Raw genomic sequence first — 26,041 nt, 5'->3', positions numbered from 1 at the left:
GGAGACAGAGGACAGCCACGGTCAGATAGGAAAACATTCAGGATCTGGATCAGTCTTATGCGACAATGGAAACTGAACTAAAGAGAACATTTGAGTCTGCGTGATCTGCCTGTAGGGAGGGGCGGGCCGGCCCTGCGAGTAAAGTAACGAATTACTTTATGTAGAGAGTAACGAAGTAGTGTAATATATTACTTTTTTAAAAGTAATATGTAATATGTAATATATTACTTTTTTTTAGTAACGACCCCATCTCTGATTGTGCTCTTTTTGAAAAAGTAAAAAAAGAGAAAAGACCTAAATGAATATATTCTGAATGGGTGACTGCCAACAACTTGCATTTCAATGACAACTCTAAATAAGGATCCTACCTCAAGAAGCATCCTTGATCTGCTTCACGAGATTCATTTTGAATAAAAAGCGATATCACTAGTAACCAAAGTATGTGTACTCTCACAGTAGCCTCTATACTTTGTATCCTCTCACAGTATGAGTATTACGTCAACACAACTTATAAATTAATGTTTGCAACTTCAAATGTTTATCTAAATCAATTAACTCACATTTTTATCTTGCAACCATGCATTTAATTAAGTGGAGGTGAAAGGTCGCCTGAATTCGTTTTTAGAGTGTGGGTGCGACTTCTGATATACTGTAACACACGAGAGCCACAAATCCTAACTAGCTGCAAAATCATTTTTGTACAGTGGCTTTTAGCATAGACCATGATCCTCAAAGTTCTGAATTGTGGAAGGTGACCCATAACAAATAATAAGAATAAACAAAGACATTTCTGACTGGTCAATCAACCAGTGGTCAGCTGTGCAGGCAGCAGGGTCAATGGGTTCCTGGAGCCATCAAGCTAATGTGTGTAAACAGGCTACTACAAGAAGTTTTAAAATGGTTATGAAACAATCCAAATATAATACTTATTCCTCTATATGACAAACCTACGGTAACAGGACAATAAGGGGAATATTTGCAACTTCCCCCTAAAGATATCGCCAAAGCCTGTCACCGGGTCAGATTTACCACAAACTGTTTAACGGAGACGGTAGAGCATTTGTATAGGCAAAGTTTTGCAGTGAGAAGTAGTAGTATATGATTACATATTACATATTATTACATTACAGTCAATGATCTTTAATAGCCTCAAATAGATACATGACCTATTCAGTTCAATTGTGTTAAAAAAATAACATTTGTATTTCAATATTGATATGGAAGCATGATCAAGAGGTGGAGGTGCTATTAATGATGAACAGAATGTGTTGTCAACAGAGTTAGCCACAATCCAGACATTGAGGAAAGTCCTTGAAATACAACTTTACACAAAATGAAATTGAATATTGGTTTAATGTCTGCATTATATCCAGGTTGTTCTAAATATAACAATTCAACGACACTGTTTTACAGTATGAGTGTGACACTAGCCAGAAAAGGGTCTTATTAAATAGTGACTGTTCATGGACTAAAGCTCCCCACGGCACCAGGCACCTAAAAAAAGGGTCACTCAACATTCAAGAGAAAAAGCAGTTGCAAAAATATGTTTTAAAGATTGTATGTTGCTCCTGATGGACTAAATAATCTATATGCAGTCCATTTAACATTATAAAATGACTCCTTCTCAATTGAATTTTTACACCAGTAAGCATATTCCTGATTTATGGTTTATGCTCTCTTTATATAGTTTCAAGTCTTCTCTGATACCTCATTCACACCAACGCAACTCCGGTTCAAGCTCTGTGCTAGAGCTTTTCAGGTTCAGAACCGGTTCTTCGGTTTAGCTCCGGCTCTTTTCACACCGCCCAGAGTCCGACTGGTGCTGCGTCATTGCGTCATCGTTTGCGTCATGACGTAACCGTTTGCGTGCCTGCTTCATAGGGGTGTTGAAAATAATCGTTTCTACGATGCATTGCGATGCGGACGTGGACGATTCGGTCTCGATGCAGTGACGGAAGATAATCGGTTATAGAGTAGTAACGTTGCTTCCTGATTTTCCGGCCGCGGCTTTACTATAACGTTTTTTCTGTCACTTTAATATCAAATCGGTCGGTGACGCAGAGATCAGGGAACAGACGTGACAGCGGCACAGCAACACGGAGCAGTCTGCTTTATCCACCAACACAAGAACACCAGTCCAGAACCGACAGCAGAAGGACCCGCTCTCAATCACTCCGTGTCGCTGCGGCTCAGAGACACAGACAGGGATTTATGTTTTTCAAAAAAAATCGCGTTACAATCATGTCAGGTTTTTGGTGGATTTAATTAAGTCTTGGATTGCAGAGTATGAATGTCCTCTAGCAATTTTCAGACGATATATACGTGTGTAAAGTTTGTGAAGGCAGGAGGAAAAAAGCTTCCGCGATCACCGTCTCCTCTCCGTTCCTCCAAGCCCCGCCCCCTCCCTGAAAATAATGAGTGACAGGCTGATAGTGACCCGATAGAAACTTTATTATTCACTTAATCACTGAGATATAATGAAGCTAATTTAATCTCATACGTTCATGGGATTTATGTAACAGTAAGACAGAGAATGTGAGTGTGCACCCACATGCACTATTTTAGTTGTTATATGCTGTTGTAAATACTCCTGTTGTCTGCTGTGTTCAGACTCACGTCCTGTGTGTGATGCCTCATTCAGGACATTCAGTGTCCTTTCTTTAACAGAAGGCCGTGGCTAGAAGCTGCAGCTAGACTGCAGAAGCATTAGCTTTTTGTTTTTGAGGATGGAACAACTTCACACACGGAGGCTAGACCTATACAATTCCTTTATTTTGGTTTATAAATTAATGTCAAGACATTTATGTTATTGATTTCTGAAGCACTTTCTAAATGATAAAAAGGGAGTTCATTTACTGCATGTATGCATTGATGAAAAATAAGCCATGTGCAGTAATATAGAACATTGAGGATGCAACGCATTGGTATGAATCGTGATGCACCGGGATATCGAACCGAAGACAGGATAATCGTAATCGAATCGTGAGACCAGTGAAGATGCACAGCCCTACTGCTTCATAAAGCCAAACCGTGCGGATGAAATCAGTTACATTAATTTCTGATGGCTCTATCTGCAGCTTTTCCGGAGTCATTTATGTGGTATAGGGCAGGGGTTCCCAACCTTTATTGTGCCAAGGACCGGCAGATACATTACAAAAAAATCGCGGACCGGTTGTCAATTTAAACTGATTTTAATATTCACTCACCACCAGTGTTGGGACTAACGCGTTACTGTAACGAGTTACTGTAACGCCGTTATTTTTGGCAGTAACTAGTACTCTAACGCATTACTTTTTAAATGCAGTAACTCAGTTACCGTTACTACATGGTGCGTTACTCCGTTACTGCGTTAGTTTTTGTATATAGTCAACAGCCAGGTGAACAGAGATGAGAACTGTACTTAAGTACAGTACTTGAGTAAATGTACTTAGATACTTCCTGTGTCACATGCGGAGACGGGCTGTGGCCGTGTTTGTGTTGTTTACTAACAAGACTATCATGGCGGCGGCGGAGCTCAAGTCTAGTTTCTCCACCTGGAGATATTCTCACTATTTCACTTTTGTCGAGCACAAAGAAAAGAACGTTTTAGATAGTGAGATATTATGATAGTGACGTTCGTTCCGGTGCACGTCCGACAGCATTTAGCACTACATCGAGATTAAGATTAAACTAATTTATTTTGGGAACACCCGCATATAGGCTACAGTACCTGTGGAGTTAGCCAGATGTGTGTAAATTACTGTTCATGGTCATTTGAAAACAAATGCCGGTGTCGGACAGACACAAACGCAGAGCAGAGCAGAGCAGAGCAGAGCAGAGCAGAGCACACACACACACACACACACACACACACACACACACACACACACACACACACACACACACACACACACACACACACACACACACACACACACACACACACACACACACACACACACACACACACACACACACACACACACACACACACACACACACACACACACACACACACAACTAATAAAAGGGGGAGTAATCGGGCAGTTCGGTGTGTGTAGACGTGTGTGTGATGTGTGTAGAGGTGTGTGTGGTTAACACGTAGCAGCCTGCAGTCACTCGCTGTTCTGATGAAGGTAAACACAGCGAAGGTGGTGCGTAAAAAGGCACAGCTCTCGGCGCGCTGGTGCTGCACTTCTCAGAAGCGGAGTTACACGTCCCGCTGCCTCCTGATGCTGCAGCCATTTCATGAAGTGAAGGAGGCTTTCCTTCTATAAAACAGCTGCGGGCAGCAGATACCGTGAGAGTCCCGGACATGAATTCATAGATCAAGGCAGACTGGTTTACTCTCCTGTTTTGCCAATCCGGTGCTTAAACAAAGGCAAGGCAAGTTTATTTATATAGCACTTTTCAACACAAGGCAATTCAGTCATTAAAAATAAAAGCTAATAATAATAATAATACACCCCTGGCCGACATGTCCTTAAAATGAAGTCCGTGTTTGAAATATATCTCAAATAATGTATGCACTGCCATTTCCCCACATAAACATAACAGTCTGCAATTAAACGGTTGTCTCCTGTGCGCTCCTCTTCCTACTTGGCGCACCGGTAACTTTCTCGTGCGCACGAGAGGCTGAGACCAGGTTGAGCCGCCGAATCCCTCGGAACATCATAAAAGCCATTTTCAACGGTTATCTGGTGAAATATTAACTAGACTACTGGATGAAATAATATGACTGGTATAGGTGCGAACATTAAACACTTTTTGAAAAAAATATTACGATAAACTCACAGCTATTTCGCGGCCCGGCAGTAACACCTCCGCGGCCCGGTACCGGTCCACGGACCGGGGGTTGGGAACCCCTGGTTTAGACTATATTCTTATAAAAAAAGTGTACTCGTGTCAATAAAGGTTTTTTTAAAACATAACTGCTTCCGAGGTCAGTCTTCTTTCTTAAGGTGGACTGAACCATGAGTGTGGAGTTACGTTGTATCTTTCATTTAAATGAACTGTAACCTTCACCCAGGTATGTAACAGCTGTTCTCAAATGAACAAGTGAAGTAAAGTTTAATATTTATAGTTTTATAGATTTATAATGAGAGGTGATCAACGTGAATGCTCAGGTTCCACCTTAACACGCATACACGTTGCTTCACCATGAGCAGAAACCTTTATATATACAGACAGTCTATGACAGAAACACTGAAACTCTTGTTAAGTTTCTCCATCGTTCTCCAAACTGGATAAAACGCCGGCTTTTTGTTGTTGTTCAGGAGTTGATCTGTCTCTGCTCCTGCCCCCGCCTCGACGTAAGTGTGACGTATGCGGTGCTTTTGCTCTGGCCGGACAATTTTTTGGTGCTTGAAACAAACCGGATTCTGGAGCTAAGAGACTGCTCCGCTGTGGTGTGAACAGCAAAACCCGGTGCTTTTCAAGCTCCAGCTCCAAACTGGCCCTGAAACACCGTTGGTGTGAATGAGGTATAACACAGCGTGACTACATTTATAAACCAGTGTGAGAAAAAGTTTTTAGAGAGTACTTGTCCATGGACAAGTGAGTTTGGCAATTTACTTGTCCGAATACATTTTTCACTTGTCCAGAATGGAAAAAAATTGGGGCCACTGGAATCTTCTTCTTCGCCATCGTATTTTACATTTTCCCACGGTTTTTATGACACCGCTAAAGTAAGTGAGCGGTAAGATTTTACTGCATCACACAAAGGGTTGGGTATCGTTTGGATTTTAACGATTCCGGTTCTGCTTTTCGATTCCGGTTATTTTCGGTTCTCGGTTCCAGTTCTTTGAGAGGGTAAAAATAAGTCCCATGACAAACTGGGGGAAAAATCCTGCTTCATAAACAATACTGACATCCCTGTGCTCCTCCGAGTCTGGGGGTCCGGGGATGTGAGGACAGCGCGAGGTTAAATGGGCAGCGGATCCGCTGTGTGTAAAAAGAGAGAGAGAGAGAGAGAGAGAGAGAGAGAGAGAGAGAGAGAAGAGAGAGAGAGAGAGAGAGAGAGAGAGAGAGAGAGAGAGAGAGAGAGAGAGAGAGAGAGAGAGAAGATGAGAGAGAGAGCGAGAGAGAGAGAGAGAGAGATAGAGATAGAGAGAGAGAGAGAGAGAGAGAGAAGTCCGCGGGGCTCGGCCTCGCCTCCTGTCCTCACATCTCTTATTAATCCCGGTACCGGACAATTGTTATTTGTTCCTACTCGGAACCGAGTTTTGCTTCCCAACCCGGCCACTGTGCTACACTTCCCGCTCCGCTCCGCCCGCCCCGTTAACTGTACATTAACTGTACAGAAAGCGGCGAGATGCATTTCCTAAAGGCCCTGTCACACTGTCCCGAAGTTGACACCCGATGGACACACGAATATGGAATTGTGAATTTCGCACGAAGATGGCCCCGAACCACACACGAAGGCAACATTTACATTACATTTAAGACATACAACTGCAATGAAAGTACCAAAAACAATTATTTTACAGTACTATGATACTGTACTGATATTTTCAGACTTTGTTCTTTACTTTCTCCGTCTTTATATGTAGAAAATATTACGTTTTCTCCGTAATGTTGTTTCCATAGCAACAACAACTTCCTGTCAACTCTCCTTCAAAATAATATATTATATCCTTTTTAGTTTCACAGTAACACAAATTGGGTTATTTACATAATATGTTTACATGATTTTGTTGTGCAATAAAACAACCCGATGGACACACGATAAAGGAAATGTTCAAATTCGGCTGTGATCGTAGCAACATCGGGCCATTCGTGAGGGCATCTTAAGCCATCGTATGACCGCCGGTGGAGTCTCTCAGGCTCCGGCAGCAACTTCGTGAGCGGTGGCAAAATCTTTGGCATGCCAAAAAATTGCCGAAGGACCTTGCGAAGGTTCATTTTCGTGTTGAATTCGTGTGTCAATTTTGCCCTTTGTAAGGCCATCGTGAGGGCATCTTGTTATCATCGGTGCCATCGGGCATTCGCCCCGATCAGAGTGAGGGTGAATGAGTTCTGCCTTTTGTAAACTGAATTTATCAATAATTTGTCAATAAATCAGGGCGAAAAACGTCACTTGTCCACCGGACAAGTCAATTGAAAGATCTACTTGTCCGATATTGTAAATAACACGTCCCGGACGGTGGGACGTGTACTTTTTCGCACACTGTAAACTGTGATCCCATTATAGTGATATAAATGATAAAGAACCATATGTTTTATGACGTGGCTACCTTGTGATTTGCAGCATTGCTACAACAGAGCCATTTTATTAGGGGCAACAGAGGCTGCAAGGTGGTGCGAACCGTGCGATCGTCTTCTAATCGGAAGGTTAAACATGTCGATGTATCCTCGGGCAAGATACTTAACCCAGAGTTGCTCCCGATGGCTTGGCTAAGGATGTGCTTACTTGAGCAAGTGGCACATTGCTCTGTAGAATGTAAAACGCTTTGATGGGTCGTAAACACTGGATAAAGCGCTACTGTAAATACAGTCCATTTACCTTTATTATAGCAATGTTTAGCGTTTGGTTGGCTGCTCAATATTTCTGATCATTAAAAGCAAGCATGTTTAGCTTCTCAATTAATTTGACACAAACTTCAGTCGCAGCTTTCGAAACCAATCTAGTGCTAACACAAGTTGTTATGTCTGATTCTACTTCCACTACAGTCTATGGGTGTTGGCAGTTATTCTGACATCTGATAAGGTGGAGGTTGGTTGGAGCTGAATAACAGTACATATACTGTATAATCAGGGTCGGCTCCAGAACAAATAGAATGGGGGGGAAATCATTTACCACGGGGGGGCACACACTGCCGTCAACAACCAACACACAAACACCAACGCAACTTCAATTTAAAAAAACATGCTGTAAAGTGTATTTCACACACATTGCAGGGGTGTAGTGCTATTGTATAGCGTACTATGACTTGTGCATACATGCATGGTTGTGGCACGACCACCAAGACAGAAACATATGGACATAGGCCACCATATAAAAGTGTGCAAATGTATTTAGTATCCTATCCATGTGAACATGTTTTAAGTAGGGGGGACCTAACCTCCTCTAGGATGGTCTGGGGGCATGCTCCCCCGGAAGATTATTTTTAAAATATTGAAGTTAAAAGCATCAATCTGGTGCACTTTGAGAGCAAAGTGAAGAGATCTATGGATACATCTCTCAGCATCCATATGAAACAGAACTGTAAACAGATTTTCTTTTTCTTTATGGATATTTTACTAATCACTCCCCTTTTAAACACTGCGGTCAAGCCAGCCTCCACTTGGGAAAACACAGTCAAGCCAGCCCGCACGTGATATTGGGGTGCGCGAGTATTAGAAGCATCACGGTAAAATCCCAGCGCTTACTCGGCCAATAACAAAAGCACCTATAAATACAAACCAAACATATTAAATTAAGAAATATGTACTATATAATGTGATCAATAATTATTTAAAACAAACTATGTATAACTACCTCGAGTAAATGTAAAATGTAAGGAGTTTCAAAATAAAAGTCCTTTGAAATCTCATATTGAAATCTCATATATGAGCTATCAGCCCTGTGTTTAGATAAGAATACAACGAAATCTCTCCCTGATCCAAGACTCATCTCACTGCAGGGTGATAGAAGGACACCCCATCTACTCACCCAGAAAAAATCAGGACATTCTGATGTGGAATTTCAAAATAAAAGACCTTTGAAATCCCATATATGAGCTATCAGCCCTGTGTTTAGATAAGAATAAAACGAAATCTCTCCCTGATCCAAGACTCATCTCACTGCAGGGTGATAGAAGGACACCCCATCTACTCACCCAGAAAAAATCAGGACATTCTGATGTGGAGTTTCAAAATAAAAGACCTTTGAAATCCCATATATGAGCTATCAGCCCCGTGTTTAGATAAGAATAAAACGAAATCTCTCCCTGATCAAAGACTCATCTCAATGCAGGGTGATAGAAGGACACCCCATCTACTCACCCAGAAAAAATCAGGACATTCTGATATATAGTTTCAAAATAAAATACCTTTGAAATCCCATATATGAGCTATCAGCCCTGTGTTTAGATAAGAATAAAACGAAATCTCTCCCTGATCCAAGACTCATCTCACTGCAGGGCGATAGAAGGACACCCCATCTACTCACCCAGAATAAATCAGGACATTCTGATATATAATTTCAAAATAAAAGAGCTTTGAAATCCCATATATGAGCTATCAGCCCTGTGTTTAGATAAGAATAAAACGAAATCTCTCCCTGATCCAAGACTCATCTCACTGCAGGGTGATAGAAGGACACCCCATCTACTCACCCAGAAAAAATCAGGACATTCTGATATATAGTTTCAAAATAAAATACCTTTGAAATCCCATATATGAGCTATCAGCCCTGTGTTTAGATAAGAATAAAACGAAATCTCTCCCTGATCCAAGACTCATCTCACTGCAGGGTGATAGAAGGACACCCCATCTACTCACCCAGAAAAAATCAGGACATTCTGATGTGGAGTTTCAAAATAAAAGACCTTTGAAATCCCATATATGAGCCATCAGCCCCGTGTTTAGATAAGAATAAAACGAAATCTCTATAGCCTATTATGGCTGTAGCCTACAGAGAGCCGAACACATGCGATAAGAGCAGCCAGCGGCACCAACCATGAACAATATTAATATTAATAATACAGCTATAGCACAACACAACCCTCTCACTGCCTGGAGAGACGCGACGCCACACACACAACACAACGATGCACATAGCTCTTCAGCCCCCAAGTTAACGTTAGCTGTCAAGTTAGCACTAGCACTGACCTTAGCTCCCTCCTCTCTCGGTTCTGTTGTAGCAGCAGTCACAACGTACGATGTGCTACCACCAGCTACATTCGGTTGGTCTTCTTGATCAGGTTGTTTGGCAGTCTTTTTAAAGAAATTGCCCAAAGTAAGTTTTTTTTTTTCAGCAGCAGCAACAATGCCTGGTAAACATGCAGTGCCAACTAAACGAGCTTGTGAGTGAGTGGGTAGTGGGTGGAGCTGCGGGCAGCGTGCACGGTGCAAGCAGGCGAAACTTTTTTCATGAATCATAAACTCTAAATATAATTTTATTTCACTTATTTTACACCTTTGAAAAAAAAAACATGCCCAAAATGGAATTTATTTGGTCATCATATCAGTATTTTACAGAGCTCCCCCCAAATTTCACAAACCATGTTCCCAGGGGAGCTCATGTCACCACTAGGGGAGCTATAGCTCCCCCTGCTCCCCTCCAGTTCGCACCCTGGGCTGAAGTCGAATAGTCCATTTAGCTTAGGAACCTTCCTAAAGGAGTGAAATGACCCGGAAGTCCCTCAGTGGCAGCCATGATAAGTGCCGTTCGAATTCTCTAGAATGATGAGAATGAAAGGAAAGGAGGTTTCAAACTTCCTTTATCACCTCCTTTAGCTTAGGAACCACTGGATCTCCCTTGACGAGAGGAGAGGAGAAAATGCTGCCCCACAATGCATTGCAGCCGCAGCATTTGCCGTCACTCAACAGTCGGCCGTTCACGGAAACAACCGATTATGAGAAATGATATCATGAAAGTTACGGTGCTTATTAAGCATTTTAAAACGTATGTGGTAAGTTGCCAAAGTGCTTTGTTTTGAACATTCATCAGTATTATAATCAAAAAGAGAAATATGAACGTTAGTTTTTACTGAAATGATCAAATAAAGTCAACATTTCACAGTCTTCACTGAGCTGTGTGGAGTTTGTTCAACTTTTAAAAGATGTTTGAATGGTGATATACACAGTGATAGATGTTAAGGACTAACGTTTATAATAAATACATTTGTATTGATTTTAAGATCTTTTCATAGTTCATACAATCTTTGGGATCATTAGTATTAATGTGGACTGGAGGGAGAGGGAGACGAGCAGAAGTTTCACTTTCCTTTTTTATTTCAATTCCAACTTTGGTCATGAAGAATATGTTTCTCTGTTGTCCACGTTCATAAAGCAAAGCAGCAGCATCAGAGCACGGTGCAGAGTCTCTAGATGAGTTCACAGTAGTCCCTCGTTCTTATTAAACATCCATGTTGTAGTCCGCTGTATAGAAAACTGTGGTTTCCATAGTTTCCCCACAGCAGCAGACGCACACAATGACGTCCGCTGGCGCATCATAAACACGTCGGATAGTGAAAGTGCATTCGGATTCTCTAAAGTACCGCAGTCTCTTCTCCTAAGTCCTTTTGAATTCTCCTATCCACTATCCCTTAACCCCGTGACGTTTCACTCAGAGGTCAAGGAATAGACGATAGGGTTAGAACTTAGGAGCTGATTTTTAAACTATCCGACTGCAGCCCAGGACTCTCCTCCACCTTGGGCCCTTTCTCATTTAATCAAATCCCCCTCCTCGACTCCTCGACTCCTCGGTCCTCCGGTAGTGACCCGGAAATGAATTTCAGCGCGCCATGTTGAAGGACATCTCATTTCTCTAAATGCACTTCGAGGACCGAGGATCGAGCGCCGAGGAGGCTCTCTGGAGGAGCTATAACCGAGGATACACTGATGGGTCCTCCACGGTCCTCCACGGCTGCTTCGTGGATGCATTTCCGGCAACAGAGATGTTTCAAAGAATCGTGACGCACGGCCGGACTTATCTCAGCCAATGACAGCTCTGCATGCATCCCCTGGATATTATTTGTATTAACTGCTTTGTTTACAGTGAGAACAGCTGTGAGGTCCGTGCAGAAAGCAGAGCAGTGTGTATAATATATATCACTCAGTAGAACAGGCCTACTCTTTTTGCTTTAGTTTAGATATCTACAAACAAAGAGTCGATATTTTTCTAAAACCATTTAGTGCTTCACAATAAAATACACCACGGCTGTAGCCTGTTTTATATGCGTGTGTAGGTGTGTGTGGTACAGTGTGTGCATAGATGCAGCGGACAGACAGGTGTCAGTTGGTTTGGTGTCCTCTGCTTACTTTTAATACTTGTAAATAAAATCTTTGGCCCGTAATTTATTTTCCACATTGTAGCGACCAGAGGGGAGAGGGGGGGATATATACAGTCTCTGATAGTGTTACGTTATTATGAGAGTGCTCTGCTTGATTCTGAAATTGTATATATTTATATAAATAGCCATTACTGTCTCATTATACCGCACTGTGAATGAATCAAAGTAAATATATAAGTCATCATGAACACATCTGTCCATCAGACAGAGGGCTGCTGCCTCCTGTCATCATTAATGGACGTCTCTTTAAAATGACCGCTTAGAGGAGAGGAGTTCTCATTTCTCTAACCGCCTGCTGCTTCCCCTCCTCTCTCCTCGGTTCCCCTCCTCGGCTCCTTCGCTCGCATCTCCTGTGGGCGGGACTAAGTATCGAGGATAGGAGTCGAGGAGGGGAGTCGAGGAGGGGAGTTAGAGAAATAAGAAAGGGCCCTGGTGTAGAAACAGCTCTTTATATCCGTTAGCATAGCTAGCTAACCAGATGCTAACATCAACATTCCACGTTACCACTCGCACACTCAAAATGCGCTCGTGCCACACACACACACAGAGCCGAGCTTGAATGAAACACAGAGACCCAAAAGTAGGCTACTTGTACTGTCTGTATATCATATTATTTTCGATGGCTTTACTGTATAATCAGTCTAACAGATTAACAGATTGCCACTGGGATCTCATCTAAACACACAGCCACGTAATGATAACAAAACAAAGGTCGGGGGTCATTGGTCAAGCAACACACCAATCAGAGAGCAGCAGTGAGCACACCTCAGGCTGTGTTTTATATTTGTATTCTTTATTTCTGATGTATTTCACACAAAAAACCTTTAGTGGAAACGTTTTCACTGATATGATTACAAAAAACAACTGCAAAGTGGCAAGGCTTGCCCACCCTGAGTTGGGGGGGCACAGTGACTCATTTGGGGGGGAATGGACCTCGAATGACCCCCCCATGACGCCGACCCTGTGTATAATGATACAGAAATGGTAGGACTGGCATCGTTCATCATTATGAACTGAACACTTATTGTGTCAGTAGTAGTACCAATCCTGTTTCAATCTCATTAATATGCATACAAAGTGACAGGTGCTGTGACAGGTCACACCTGCTACTACTTATAAAGTGACCAACCTGGTCTCACCAGAATGCGTGACTCCACCACGACTCCTTAACACCGCATTACGTGGTGCAGTCACGAACTTTGCTACATTTACGTGTCGGCACCACGCAAACAACGCCAATGTAAAGTGAATGAGGCTCCTTTGTCGTGGTGAACACACGCATTTCTACAACGTCCAGCAGTGAGCTTTTATTCTATAAAACGTTTTTAAAATCTATTTTACAGCTTGTAGTAACTCACGTGAGTCTTCTTTTATTTTATTTGTATTCATAATAATTTGTATTTTTCCAAATTAAATTAAATTACGTTTAATAAATACATTTAAGTCAAGCTAAGATACATGTGATGGTAGCTAGTTAGTGCTCTTACCTGTGAGGCCTCCTCCAAACAGCATAATAACCAGACTGTATCATTAAAACTAAGTACCAGTTCTAGATCCTTGACTTTAGACAAACAATTCAAAAGACAAAATGTATTTAAAGACCAATCTTTATTTGAATGTGCCTCTTAACCTGAGATATTAGGTATACAGTAATAGTATTGACAATCTAATAAAACTGAGCAACTCAACAGTCAACTTTATGTTTCTTATTGTCTAAAGCAGGACCAACCCTAGACTTTTGGGGGCCCTAAGCGAGCTTTGGCTTGGGGGCCCCCCTCACTCTAGCGCGTTCTCACTTCACACAACACGGAACCAACTTTTGTCTCACGATGTTAGCATAAGCACACATATTGTATACATAAGCATGTAAACACAGTGGACCTAACATCCTCTAGGGCAGTGGTTCCCAACCTTTTTTCCCAAGGGCCCCCCAAATGACTCCTGTTGGAAGTTGCGCCCCCCCCCCTCACACACTAGGGGGGGGGCATCAGCGGTAATTAAAGTTTAAAAGTCTGACGTATTTTGTTATGAAAGCGTAATTCAGGAGCACTATTGGAGTGACTTTGATGGTTATTGGACTCAGGATTAATTCATTTGGATTCCCGCTGAATGAAGAAATGAAAGGACGGCACAAGTGGAAACAATTCACAAAGGGATTAAACTGTTTAAAACACATGCTCAAAGTAAGCCGGATTTTGCCGATGTGTTTATGTGGATTCAAAAGTCAAGTAAATAATCTACAAAATGGAGGAGACCGATCTGATCGGAGCAACTGACAAATAATCCAACTGAAACCGGCATGGACAATGACTATGTTTTAAAAATGCGCTTATCCAGCAAAGCCTGGTTTGGACACTTTACGGGCAGAAGAAACATTTATATTAAAGAAACAATTATACATTTCTGTCTTTTTATGCCATTAATAGCTACTAACTTGAATTTTTATTCAAATGAATTAATGAATTATTTTTTTATATTTTATTGTAATTTAGAGACAAGGCCTTTAGTAACAATCATGTATTGCGTTACAATTATATGTATACATTTTTTTTTTAAATAAAATAAAAAAGTCTAAATATGATATTTAGCCTCAAATCATCTGAGGCCTGGCGCCCCCCCTGCGATCTTTCCCAGGTTGGGAACCACTGCTCTAGGGGGGTCCTCACCTCTAGATTTTTTTTTCAAATATTGAAGTTAAAAGCATCAATCTGGTGCACTTTGAGAGCACAATTAAGAGATCTATGGATACATCTCTCAACACCCATATGAAACACAACTGTAAACAGATACAGAACTGTATTCTTGTTTTGTCATATAGTATTTCATAACTGTGTTTCATTTATTCTCTCTGGCTGTCCATCTCATAATGTTCACATAAAAACTAGCTGTCAATAGAAATATCATTCAGAAGAATTATAATTTCATGCAAAAATCTGTCACAAAAAGAGGTTGCACATTTAAATGCAGGTGTTGTTATGGCAACGTCAGTGGCCAAACAGCCACATTTACTGCTGCAAATACGTTCAAACCAGGGTTTCCGCTAGGATTTTTCCTCGCCGGTCAAATGTCCGAGCAGAATTTATTTTACCGGACTAATTTGAAACTTACCGGTCATATTTCAATAATAATAAGAGTTGTGTAGCAGAGTTTCCGTTAGCATGTAATTACCGGACTATGAGCAGATATGCTTCAGTTTAAAACTCAGTTCACGGGGCTCATTTTTATATTGCTTCAGTTTATAATTGTAACAGATCGAAAAATTCAGATTCATTTTTCAATAAATGATTCCACAAACAACAAACAACATAATTATTACATTCAAACAAGCTACTTGTAGTAGATAACGTACATTATTCAAACGTTTACATTACATTTGAATAATAACACGGGAGAAACGGATCCTCTCCCTCCCTCTCTCTCTCCTGACAGCCCGTCAGTTTCTCATGCAGCTTCTGCAGCTCGCTAAACAGAGGGCGGGGCTTCAGGTGAATATGCAGAGCTGCGTGTCTCGGTCAGACTCAGCAGCTGATCTGATCTCTCTCTCGTCCGGTTATACTTCACTCGCGTTTATGTCCATATCGATCAGATCCAGCTCTCCTGATCGGCCTTTATAGAGAGCACCGATCAAACTATTAAGAGTGAATATCGGCCGATAATGACCGGTGGCCGATTTATCGGAGCCTCCCTAATTATTACCAGACATTTTGACCGGCAGGTTTTGAATTTACCGGTTTTTAATAAATTTTACCAGCTAAAAACCGGTAATTACCGGCTAACGGAAACCCTGGTTCAAACATGCTGTCGATACGTAAAGCAGTGGCAACTATGCCACCATTTCAGCTGACTTTTTCTCAGAAATACTGTCACATAATAACATCCATATATTTCAGTGCTAGGTTGATTAATTTGTATTTTTACAAATTAAATTAAATTACGTTTTAGGAGCTCATCCTGGGCAAAGCTGATACCAACTGCACAGGCCTAGTCTGTCACTTTATTTGACTAAATGTGTTTACTTATACATTTAATAGGTTTACACCTTCTGTCCATATGTGCTTTTTATTTAAAACATTTTTGATTAACTTTTGGTTCACATTTCAATAAATTGTATTTGTATTTGCACTCCTTTTGTCCATTATTCTTTCTGAAAATGTTAGATTACACAATTACATCTGACTGAAGATTGGCCCCATTTATTTGTGACATTGCAAACTCTGCGGTACAAGGCACAAGTGATGTGAAGCTCATAAAGTGAGGCACATAGAAATAATCAGCTGATGATGGAGTGTAGATGTGGAAATAGCTGCATTCGATCAGCTGACTGTGTTTTCACAATAAAAGTAGTTTCTTAGTGAATGTCCTGTACTGGTCTTAAAATCTCATAGCATCAGCTTCTAATGTTCCTCTTGGATGTTCTTCTTGACCCTCAGAGAAGGAGAAAATGTCGTGTCTTTCAGGCATGTCCTTTCCTAACAAAAATTACAGGAAACATAAAACATTATCGCAGAACAAGTGTGTTATTTATGAAAGCGGTGTGTTATATATATATATATAATTATTTTATAAATGTAATGTTTTTTTTTTATTTCAAAAGTGAATTACAAAGACAATCAGATTATGAATGAACAGTATGAAGTTCATCAACATTGAAATATATGTTATTATCAAAATAATATTTAACTGTTACAAAACGTAATGCAACTGTAGAAGCTTGCTCTGTTGTCTCACTGAAAGAATAACTTTTACCACGTTTTTAACAGACAATATTGAGAGATAAATAGTGGCAGTTCTCACTATGTGTTAAATATCTTTGCCTTCAATACATTAAATTAGAAAGCTGACAAAGTCATATTGCTAAATATGTAAATGTTACTTTTTGCATGGAAAAAACCCTCAACTTAACTGATGTGTAGGTGATCTAGTATTTAGTATTGTTTAATGGAATGTATATCAGTGTATTCAAGTCAATACTTCATTCATTTAAACCAATATCTTTCTTGATTCTTTGTACAGTATGAAAAATAGAGTCTTTGTACCTGAGCTGAAGTTCACTGCTGTGAGGAGTCCAGTTCTGTCTCTCACTCTCTGGTCCAGCCTGCCTGCATCACCTGGACAGCTTAAACAAACAGATATATATATGTAAAGAACCATGTGTACAAACAATATAACTGATTCTCTTCTGTTGAACATGTTGGATTGTGTATTGTCCGAGTCAGGGTCCTTTTTATTTTACTGTAACTTTGGAAGTTGTGTTACCAATGCTTACTGTTTATTTGATACCCATTTGGTAATACAAATAATAAAAACAACAAGGTTTGGGTTCGTTCTTCAGATGACTGTGACGTTAACGTGTAAGCTCAATAATGAACTCCAGCTCAACCAACCATATTGTAATATCTAAGTAATCATCTTGAAATATGACATTAATAATTGTAATATACACACATCTTATTGTGAGGTTGATTTCACATACACTACTTCGACGTTAGCTTACACACTTGAGCATAGCCAATTTAAATTAACCTTAGCGATGCATACAGTTCCTACCTACATAATAAAATATCTCTCTACGTTACAAGGATGACCTTATTTTATCAACCTCAAACAGAAGCCGTTTGTTCAACAGTATTATCCCACTTAACGCTTAACACTTGCCTATTTTGTTTTAACCTTTATATATACAGTCTATGATTTTAACTTGGAGGCTACGATTAGCATCGTTAGCACCGATGTAGCTACCACTCACTTACATGCTAACCCAAGCCTTAACATTCATTACGTAGCTGACTAAAATCATTAACACATAAATAAAGTACTCGAATTTCACTTACCGCAAAACCGCATTCATGCACCGTCTGTTTTAACCGCAGAGCGAGTCACAATAGTCCGATATATAAGCATGAAGAACAAACAACCACGGCCGGCTACAAGTTGTGTTTCCTGGATGAGCTGAACAGGCAGAGTCCCTGTAGCTTCACGGAGCAGGTAGAGCAGGTAGCAGAGAGACAAGAAGCTAGCAGCAGCAGTCACTTGACAGAGCTGTCACTCAATGTGACCACGCCCTAATATATGCATCACTTTAAGGCTTAATATGAATTAAACAGATGAGTTGAGAAAAAATGCACCTCCCCAATCCATATTCATGAAGGGGGGAACTAACTATACAGAGAATATGGTTTTTTGAACCACGATGTAAACATGTTTATTTCTGCTGTAAAGTTGGGTATTTTAACATGGGGTCTATGGAAATTGCTCCCTTCTGCAGACTGCTCCTACTGGCCACTAGATGAACTGCAGTGTGTGGCACTTCTGTATTGGCGTCCCGGCTCTTCCCCAGAGTTGTCCGCTTGGTGTGCACAATTCTCACCATAAGCTTTTTTTCTCAGTAGTGGCAAGATAGCTATCAAGCAGAGGGAAACAGCTTATATCCCCCTTGTCGCAATTCGTCTCCCATAAGTTGACTTTTATTTTATTTTTGAATCCATTCACTCTGTCTTACATGTTAAGGATATTTGAGTCCGTGCCTTGAAATGAGAGGTTAAGGTCATTAAGCATTACGTTCAAACAGCCTGTGTAGTGTTCTATCTCACACAGGCTCCGCCTTCTACTGGACTCTATGGGTACTACTCTCATCAATGATATTCCCTATCCCCACGTAGTGCAGCACTATCCCCACGCATGTTCAGCAAATGTGTGGCCACAGCGCTTCAGCCGCTTCGCAACCATGAGGGTTTTATTTTATCTCAACAACCTCATAGTCATGGCCAGGTCCAGGGAATGGGCAATGTTCCACACAGCCCAATTGATCCTACACCTAACCAAGTTGGGATTTGCGGTCAATTGGAAGAAGAGCAGTCCCATACCTCACCAGCAGGTGGGGTATCTGGGGATTTTGCTCGATGCAGGCAGTCGGGCCACCCTGTCAGAGAGCAGACAGGCCTCTCTGCTTCAGAGGGCAACGGTGACATCTTTGACCTTCATGTAGACTCTGGGTCTTCAGAGTCACATCATGGACCTCAAACCGCACGTGTTAGACGGTTGAAACACCCCCTTTTCTACTCCCATTTATCTTAGACGTCCTCATAAATGTCCTTCTTGATGTCAGACATAGAACCAGTACCCCTGTAACAGCATGGTGCCACAACAACTTTGAGACGAGACGCATTACGAGAAATGTTTCTTTTTTGGCAGTCCGTTGAATAGCTGTTAAAGGTCCCATGTCATGCTTTTCTGGTTATTGCCTGTCCCCTTGTGTGTTATGAAGGTTTTTATGCATGTAAACGGTCTGCAAAGTCAAAACCCTCAAAGTACACCCTGTAGCGAGTAAAACTCTAACACAGAAAATACCTCCCCAAAACGCCTCGTTGAAGATACGTCACTGTCCATTGACCATTGACCGGGTAATGCATGACATCATGCATTACCCGGAACCAAATGGACCAATCCGTGGAGCCGTTACGTTACTTCCGTGGAGCCGTTACGTTAAGCCCCCGCTGATTGGTCCAAATTGACCAATCCACGGACTTCCTCACACACACACTCAGTGCAGGCAGCTCTGCTGATCTCTCCTCCCTGGCTGCAGGCTGATAACAGACAGTTGGGATTGCGGCGAAATTCTCTCTGCAGACCCGTTCTCACAGCGTCTATCAACCTTTTTCTTACTCATTATCAAGCCTCACTTATTGTTTTTACTTCGGCTGTGACTTTGTGTGTGCTCGGGATGAGTTTGGCTGTGTTTCGATGTGTATCGCTAAACAAGGAAACAACACCTCCACGGAGCTTAGCGCGATTCACAACGTCCCGACCAATCAGAGCACACTGTGCTCACAGGGGGGGGGGGGGGCTGGAGCTATTGGAGCTGCAACGAGCCGTTAAAGGCAGAGAGTGAAATTCAGTGAATACACGTAGTTTACAGAGATGCTGTTTGAGAAACCAATGTGAGTTTGGAGAATTGAACAATATAAATCTATTCTAGTAGACCTCAACAATGGAATCATGATCAGTGGAAATGGCCATGACATGGGACCTTTAAGATATTTCTGTAGGACCAAACTGCTTTTGCCAGTTCCATCCCTAACGTGGCGTAAAATGCAATGAGTCATTTTCAGAATTCTGTACCAGTTCGAATTTGACATAACTTTTACATTCAAGGCTTCTACTGCGGTTTTTTAGATTACATTTTAAATGTCTGTGGCCATATTTTAAATACTGGATACTTTTGTTGGCAGCCTCCATCGTGTAAGCAATCAAATCATATTCAGTTTTTTATCTGAGAACCAGTGTAAACACAGTAACACAGCACAGTGCCCAAACAACTTATCTAAAGACGCAGCCCTTCACTTATTTCTGAAGAAATCTTCAAAACAAAACCAGATATTGTTTTATTAACTTTATCAGCATTACCTGAACAATTTCCATGCACAGTGAGACACAACAACCACTATTGGTCTATTTTCAGATGCCCTGTCATAGTAATCCATGTGGAATTATTGTCTATTCTCTTGTCATCGCTGCTTCACGTAGTGTGCTGTCTCTGTGGATATTGAGAAGATTTTTCAGTTTTACTGTGTAAAAAAGGCACATCGCAGTGATGTGAATGTATCTGTATTACATTATTTAGGAGCCGGGGGTTATTTCTTGTTAAGATCATACAGATATCAGCTGTCATCAGGGGCGGATCTAGAAAAATATTCATGGGGTGGCAAGAGGGTGGCAGGAGAATTTGAGGGGTGGCATCCCCTGGCAGAAGTATATGCTGATTTATTCTGGGATAATGCTTAATTTGATGTTGTCACAGCAACAGAGCTAGCAACTGTACCTCGTCAATCTGCTGCTGTGAACAACATTTGAAAGATGTTGATATGAACAATTGTTCCCCTGGCTCGATAGCCAAATGTGAAGACTTACTCCTGCTGTCCAAAGTAATGCCCTTGATGTTTTCCTGCAGCTGTGTTTTGCTCTACCTGCCCAGCACTAAACAGCAGACACTCAACAACGTTAACATTCATCTCGAATCATTGGTCTGCTCAACAGACAACTACAGCAAACCCTATATTTACTCTTCGTTTTGCTCTTCTGGTCTCCACCACCTACAAGAATATCTTTCTGCTCAATGCCACCTCTGCCAGTTGCAAACTTTGTGGCTTCATCAGCCACAAAGTTTGTTTGAATTTGTTTGAATGAAAACATCTTCCTGAAGAGGTTCAGGACTGAAGCAAACAGTACAATTAAAACAACTAAACAATGAGCTGAACAATGCTAAACCCTCCTTCCAGCTGAAAAGAACAGCACAGCTAACTCAAATGTTGGTGCATGTGTGATTACAATAGTTTAGCCACCAGCTTGAACATTTTCTTTGAGAAATCACAGTGCATCTTATCTTATCGCTGATTTCAAGATGTAATCAGAGGAGATGATAGTACCAGAAGATCTGCTTGTCTCTTGCTACCCAGATGAAAAATAGCCATTATCTGAGTGTGTGTGTGTGTGTGTGTGTGTGTGTGTGTGTGTCTGTACTCTTGCCGGTAAGTCAGAGGATTTCCACAATTTCTGCCAGCCAGACTCATAGAGGCAATCACAGGGCAAGTATACTTAGGAAGAAACAGCCTTACAGGTTTGTATTCTTATCACTTGAGCACACTGCAAAGAGGTGACTGTGCAATTGTAAATGTATCTATTGCATTCAAATAGCGATAAGGTGGGTTCATTGCATTTCTAAGCCATTCTTTTCATGCTGAGCAGCAGTAATGATAACACTTTGAGATAAAGGCTGGGAAGTACGTGAGCATTCATGCAGACATTTTTCTTATTAAAGAACTGTCCACCCTTTAGCCATGTCTCTGCCCTTCGGATTGGGAAGCACATTACCAAAGACAGGCGCTTATTGCTTTTGTTCATCAGCAATAGAGAAAAGGGAAGAATGACCTCCACCCAGCGTGAATCGGCTTAAGAGTGAGACACATTCATCAATACTAAAAAGGCAGCATGACCCCAGGATTCCACCGGGTCCGTCTGCGCCGCCTCACGGCTGCGCCGCGGTTTTGGTCCGGCCTCCTCCAGCGTCATAACCCACCGGGCGCGTTTCAGAAGCAGAGCGTCTTGCGTGCCAGCTCGCAGTTTTTGTTGATTTGGGCATTTTTCCTGGACTACTTTGTACAGACAAAGTCAATAATAATAATAATAATATCCCAGTTATAAACGACATGAATCAAAGATGTGTTGCTGTATTTTAGTGGTAAAAACATGCATTCATCATCATAATTATTCTATATATATAATTGACACAGTGCCTGCTGTCACCGGTCGACTTCCTGCCCGGCGCTATGCAACGCCTCGCGTCGCGTCGAAAATAGACTTGCATTATATTTTTTGTGGAGCCCAGTACCGAGACGCTTCTGGGACACTTCTGGGACACTTCTGGGATGCTTCTGGGACGCTTCTGGGACGCTTCTGGGACGCTTCTGGGACACTTCTGAGACACTTCTGGGACGCTTCTGGGACGCTTCTGGGACACTTCTGGGACGCTTCTGGGACACTTCTGGGACGCTTCTGGGACACTTCTGGGACACTTCTGGGACGCTTCTGGGACACTTCTGGGACACTTCTGGGACGCTTCTGGGACGCTTCTGGGACACTTCTGGGACGCTTCTGGGACGCTTCTGGGACGCTTCCAGCCGTAACGCGGCGCGTCTGGTGGAATAGCACCCATTGACTAGAGTGGCCGCGATCGCTGTGAACGCCACGGCACAGCCGCAATGCAGCCGCAATGCAGCCGCAACGCGGTGCAGACTTTCTGCCACTTTGATGTCTAATAAACAAACTATCAGCTGCATACTTAAAAATGATAAAGTCAGGGTTACTGGCCCACATGGTTTAAGAGGTTAATTATTGATAATATTGCCTGCGGCTTGAAATGAGGTTAAAGTGATGACAGTGGACAAAAACAGTGAAGATGAAAATTAGCTGAAAAACGCTAAATGCATGGAATTATTTGTGGATGTGTCACAAGTGACCCCTTTCACATTAAACATTGTGATGAGATGCATATAAACAAGTGCAGATTTCTGTATATTCTGGCCAAACATGCAGGCGCCAGCCTGTTAAAAAAGCCCATGGATTAAGATAGATAAAATAGAACTGTAATATTATTCACCCGTGTTACTAAAATTCCATAATTCAATTAAAAAACAGAAAGCCTTAACCTAACGCTGTGGTGGCTGCCTGGTAGTAGGGACACTGTTCCCAATGATTATTGCATTGTATTATATTGATTATTGGAGAGTACATTGATGCTGGTCTATCTGCTGGTATCAGAGGGGCTTTATGAGATCTGTGTGTGTCCACCCTGCACACACTCAGAGAACACACACCTGCCCTTGCATGCACAGCTTTTCTCCACAGATGGAAATGGAACAGTTTTATCCATGACTACTATATCATAAACTGACCTGCAGCTGAGACTTTCATCCTATAATGATACCGATGGTCTGTCCGTGCTGACCTCAGATCAGTGTGAGAGAGCCTAGCTTCTGGCTCCATATGCTGAGAGCTCTCATCTCTGTGTTAAAGGTACTTCAAACACACTGGCAATACAAACTTTTCCTCAAAGTCATTACGAAACGTTTTTATTCTCAACAACATGGTTATATTGATTCAGAAAGTATGGAGTCTGAGCGGGCACAGTGCACCCTGAGGCTACCTACGGCTGCACAAAACAAGCAAACCAACATGATCACCAACAACACTCAAAAGTCCAACAAAGTTTTAAAGGTCCCATGTCATGGCCATTTCCACTGATCATGATTCCATTGTTGAGGTCTACTAGAATAGATTTACATTGTTCAATGTTCCAAACTCACATTGGTTTCTCAAACAGCATCTCTGTAAACTACGTGTATTCACTGAATTTCACTCTCTGCCTTTAACGGCTCGTTGTAGCTCCAATAGCTCCAGCCCCCCCCCCTCCCTGTGAGCACAGTGTGCTCTGATTGGTCGGGACGTTGTGAATCGCGCTGAGCTCCGTGGAGGTGTTGTTTCCTTGTTTAGCGATACACATCAAAACACAGCCAAACTCATCCCGAGCACACACAAAGTCACAGCCGAAGTAAAAACAATAAGTGTGGCTTGATATTGAGTAAGAAAAAGGTTGATAGACGCTGTGAGAACGGGTCTGCAGAGAGAATTTTGCCGCGATCCCAACTGTCTGTTATCAGCCTGCAGCCAGGGAGGAGAAATCAGCTGAGCTGCGTGCACTGAGTGTGTGTGTGTGAGGAAGTCGTGGATTGGTCAATTTGGACCAATCAGCGGGGGCTTAACGTAACGGCTCCACGGACGTAACGTAACGGCTCCACGGATTGGTCCATTTGGTTTGGTTTTGGTACCGCATGACCGTATCGCGTCATAGCTCTGGGCTCTGGCCCAGGAAGTAAACAATGGACAATGACGTATCTCCAACGAGGCGTTTTGGGGAGGTGTTAGAGTTTTACTCGCTACAGGGTGTACTTTGAGGGTTTTGACTCTGCAGACCGTTTACATGCATAAAAACCTTCATAACACACAAGGGGACGGGCAATAACCGGAAAAGCATGACATCGGACCTTTAAGCTTAGTTGATTTCATGAAAAACATAAACAAAGATTCAGATTCTAAGTCAAGTCTCTACAGTCAGGGTTGAACTGCCAGATCCATATCGCCACCATAAGCTAATCCGCTTTTCTTAAAGGGGACCTATCATGCAAAATGCACTTTTGTGCGTCTTCTATACATGAATGTGTCACCGGTAGGGATGGGTATCGTTTGAATTGTATTGATTCAGATTTCGGTTCTCCTTATCGATTCCGAAAAAAAACAGGGCTAAAAAATAGCAAATAGAGCGAAATGAGGCATGGCTAAAATGCATGATCTGTTTGGTATTTTGAAAAAAAAACTTCACAGACATGTTTTATATAGGTATGGCCCTACAATATATTATTCAAATATAGCATGATAGGTCCACTTTAAATTGAGGCCAATCCGTCCAGATTTACTGGATTCTGTTCTGAGAAATCCTGACAGGAAAATAGAGATGAAAACACACGTATGAAGGCAGACAGGAGGAACAAGCTTTACCATCAGCCTTCACCAGAACCTCCTTCTGGCACATGTCCTGCACGTTGACGGTGCAGTTGGCGATGAACGGGGGGGTGGAGCAGTCCAGGGTGGTCTCCTCACACTGGTAGCACTGGATCTGCAGAGCCAGCCCTGCAACACACACACACACACACACACACACACACACACACACACACACACACACACACACACACACACACACACACACACACACACACACACACACACACACACACACACACACACACACACACACACACACACACACACACACACACACACACACACACACACACACACACACACACACACACACACACACACACACACACACACTCAATAATAAGTATTTTCATAATGTCATTTTCAGCAGGTAAATTAGCGTCCACTAGTGCTGTAGCAACGCGTCGACTTCAAAATATCGTCGACGACATATTTCCGCGTCGATGCGTCGCTACACACACGTGGGTCACCCAAAGCAACAAGCAGTTCGCAATCGCACTTCAAACACAATGGAGACTGAAACGGCTACCACCTCCACCTCACAGGATTGCGCACGAAGCCCTCAAACGAAAACATCTCGCCCTAGGTCTTCAAAAGCATGGGAATATTGCAAAGTTAGTCCAAAACGCAAAGATATTGTCATTTGCAGTCTTTGCCAAATGGAGTTGGCATATCACACAAGCACAACGGCTATGTTGGAACATTTAAAGCGGCAGCTAGCTGTGGTGGCTACCATTAGCAGCTAGCATTTGCTCTCCGATTTTTACATAAAAATGGAATTATGGATTATAAATTGAATAATTTTTTTATACATAGACGTTAAAAACCTATGGATTAACCGATTCAGCCGCGTTTTTTCTCATTTGAATGCCATTGAACACGTCTTTTGACAGCTACGGTGGTGAGACGATCTCCCTAGAAGCTCTGTAAAGGTACGTGTTGTGATGACT

The 26,041-nt window shown here is 42.0% G+C and overlaps 1 protein-coding gene across 1 annotated transcript in view; it reads right to left on the bottom strand.

Annotated features, from left to right (window-relative positions):
- The window catches only part of LOC117466886 (ly6/PLAUR domain-containing protein 1-like), a 45,240-nt gene that overhangs the window by 3,612 nt on the left and 15,587 nt on the right, over window positions 1-26,041 (bottom strand). Inside the window, exon 2 of the mRNA XM_034110375.1 lies at window positions 25,086-25,217. Within this exon, the coding sequence (XP_033966266.1) occupies window positions 25,086-25,217 (132 nt within the window). The remainder of the gene's footprint in view (window positions 1-25,085; window positions 25,218-26,041) is intronic.

This window comes from Pseudochaenichthys georgianus, chromosome 21 (assembly GCF_902827115.2).
Source record: "Pseudochaenichthys georgianus chromosome 21, fPseGeo1.2, whole genome shotgun sequence".
Classification (NCBI taxonomy): Eukaryota; Metazoa; Chordata; class Actinopteri; order Perciformes; family Channichthyidae; genus Pseudochaenichthys; species Pseudochaenichthys georgianus.
Note: the sequence above shows the minus strand (reverse complement) of the source record. Positions and strands in the feature narration are given on the sequence as shown.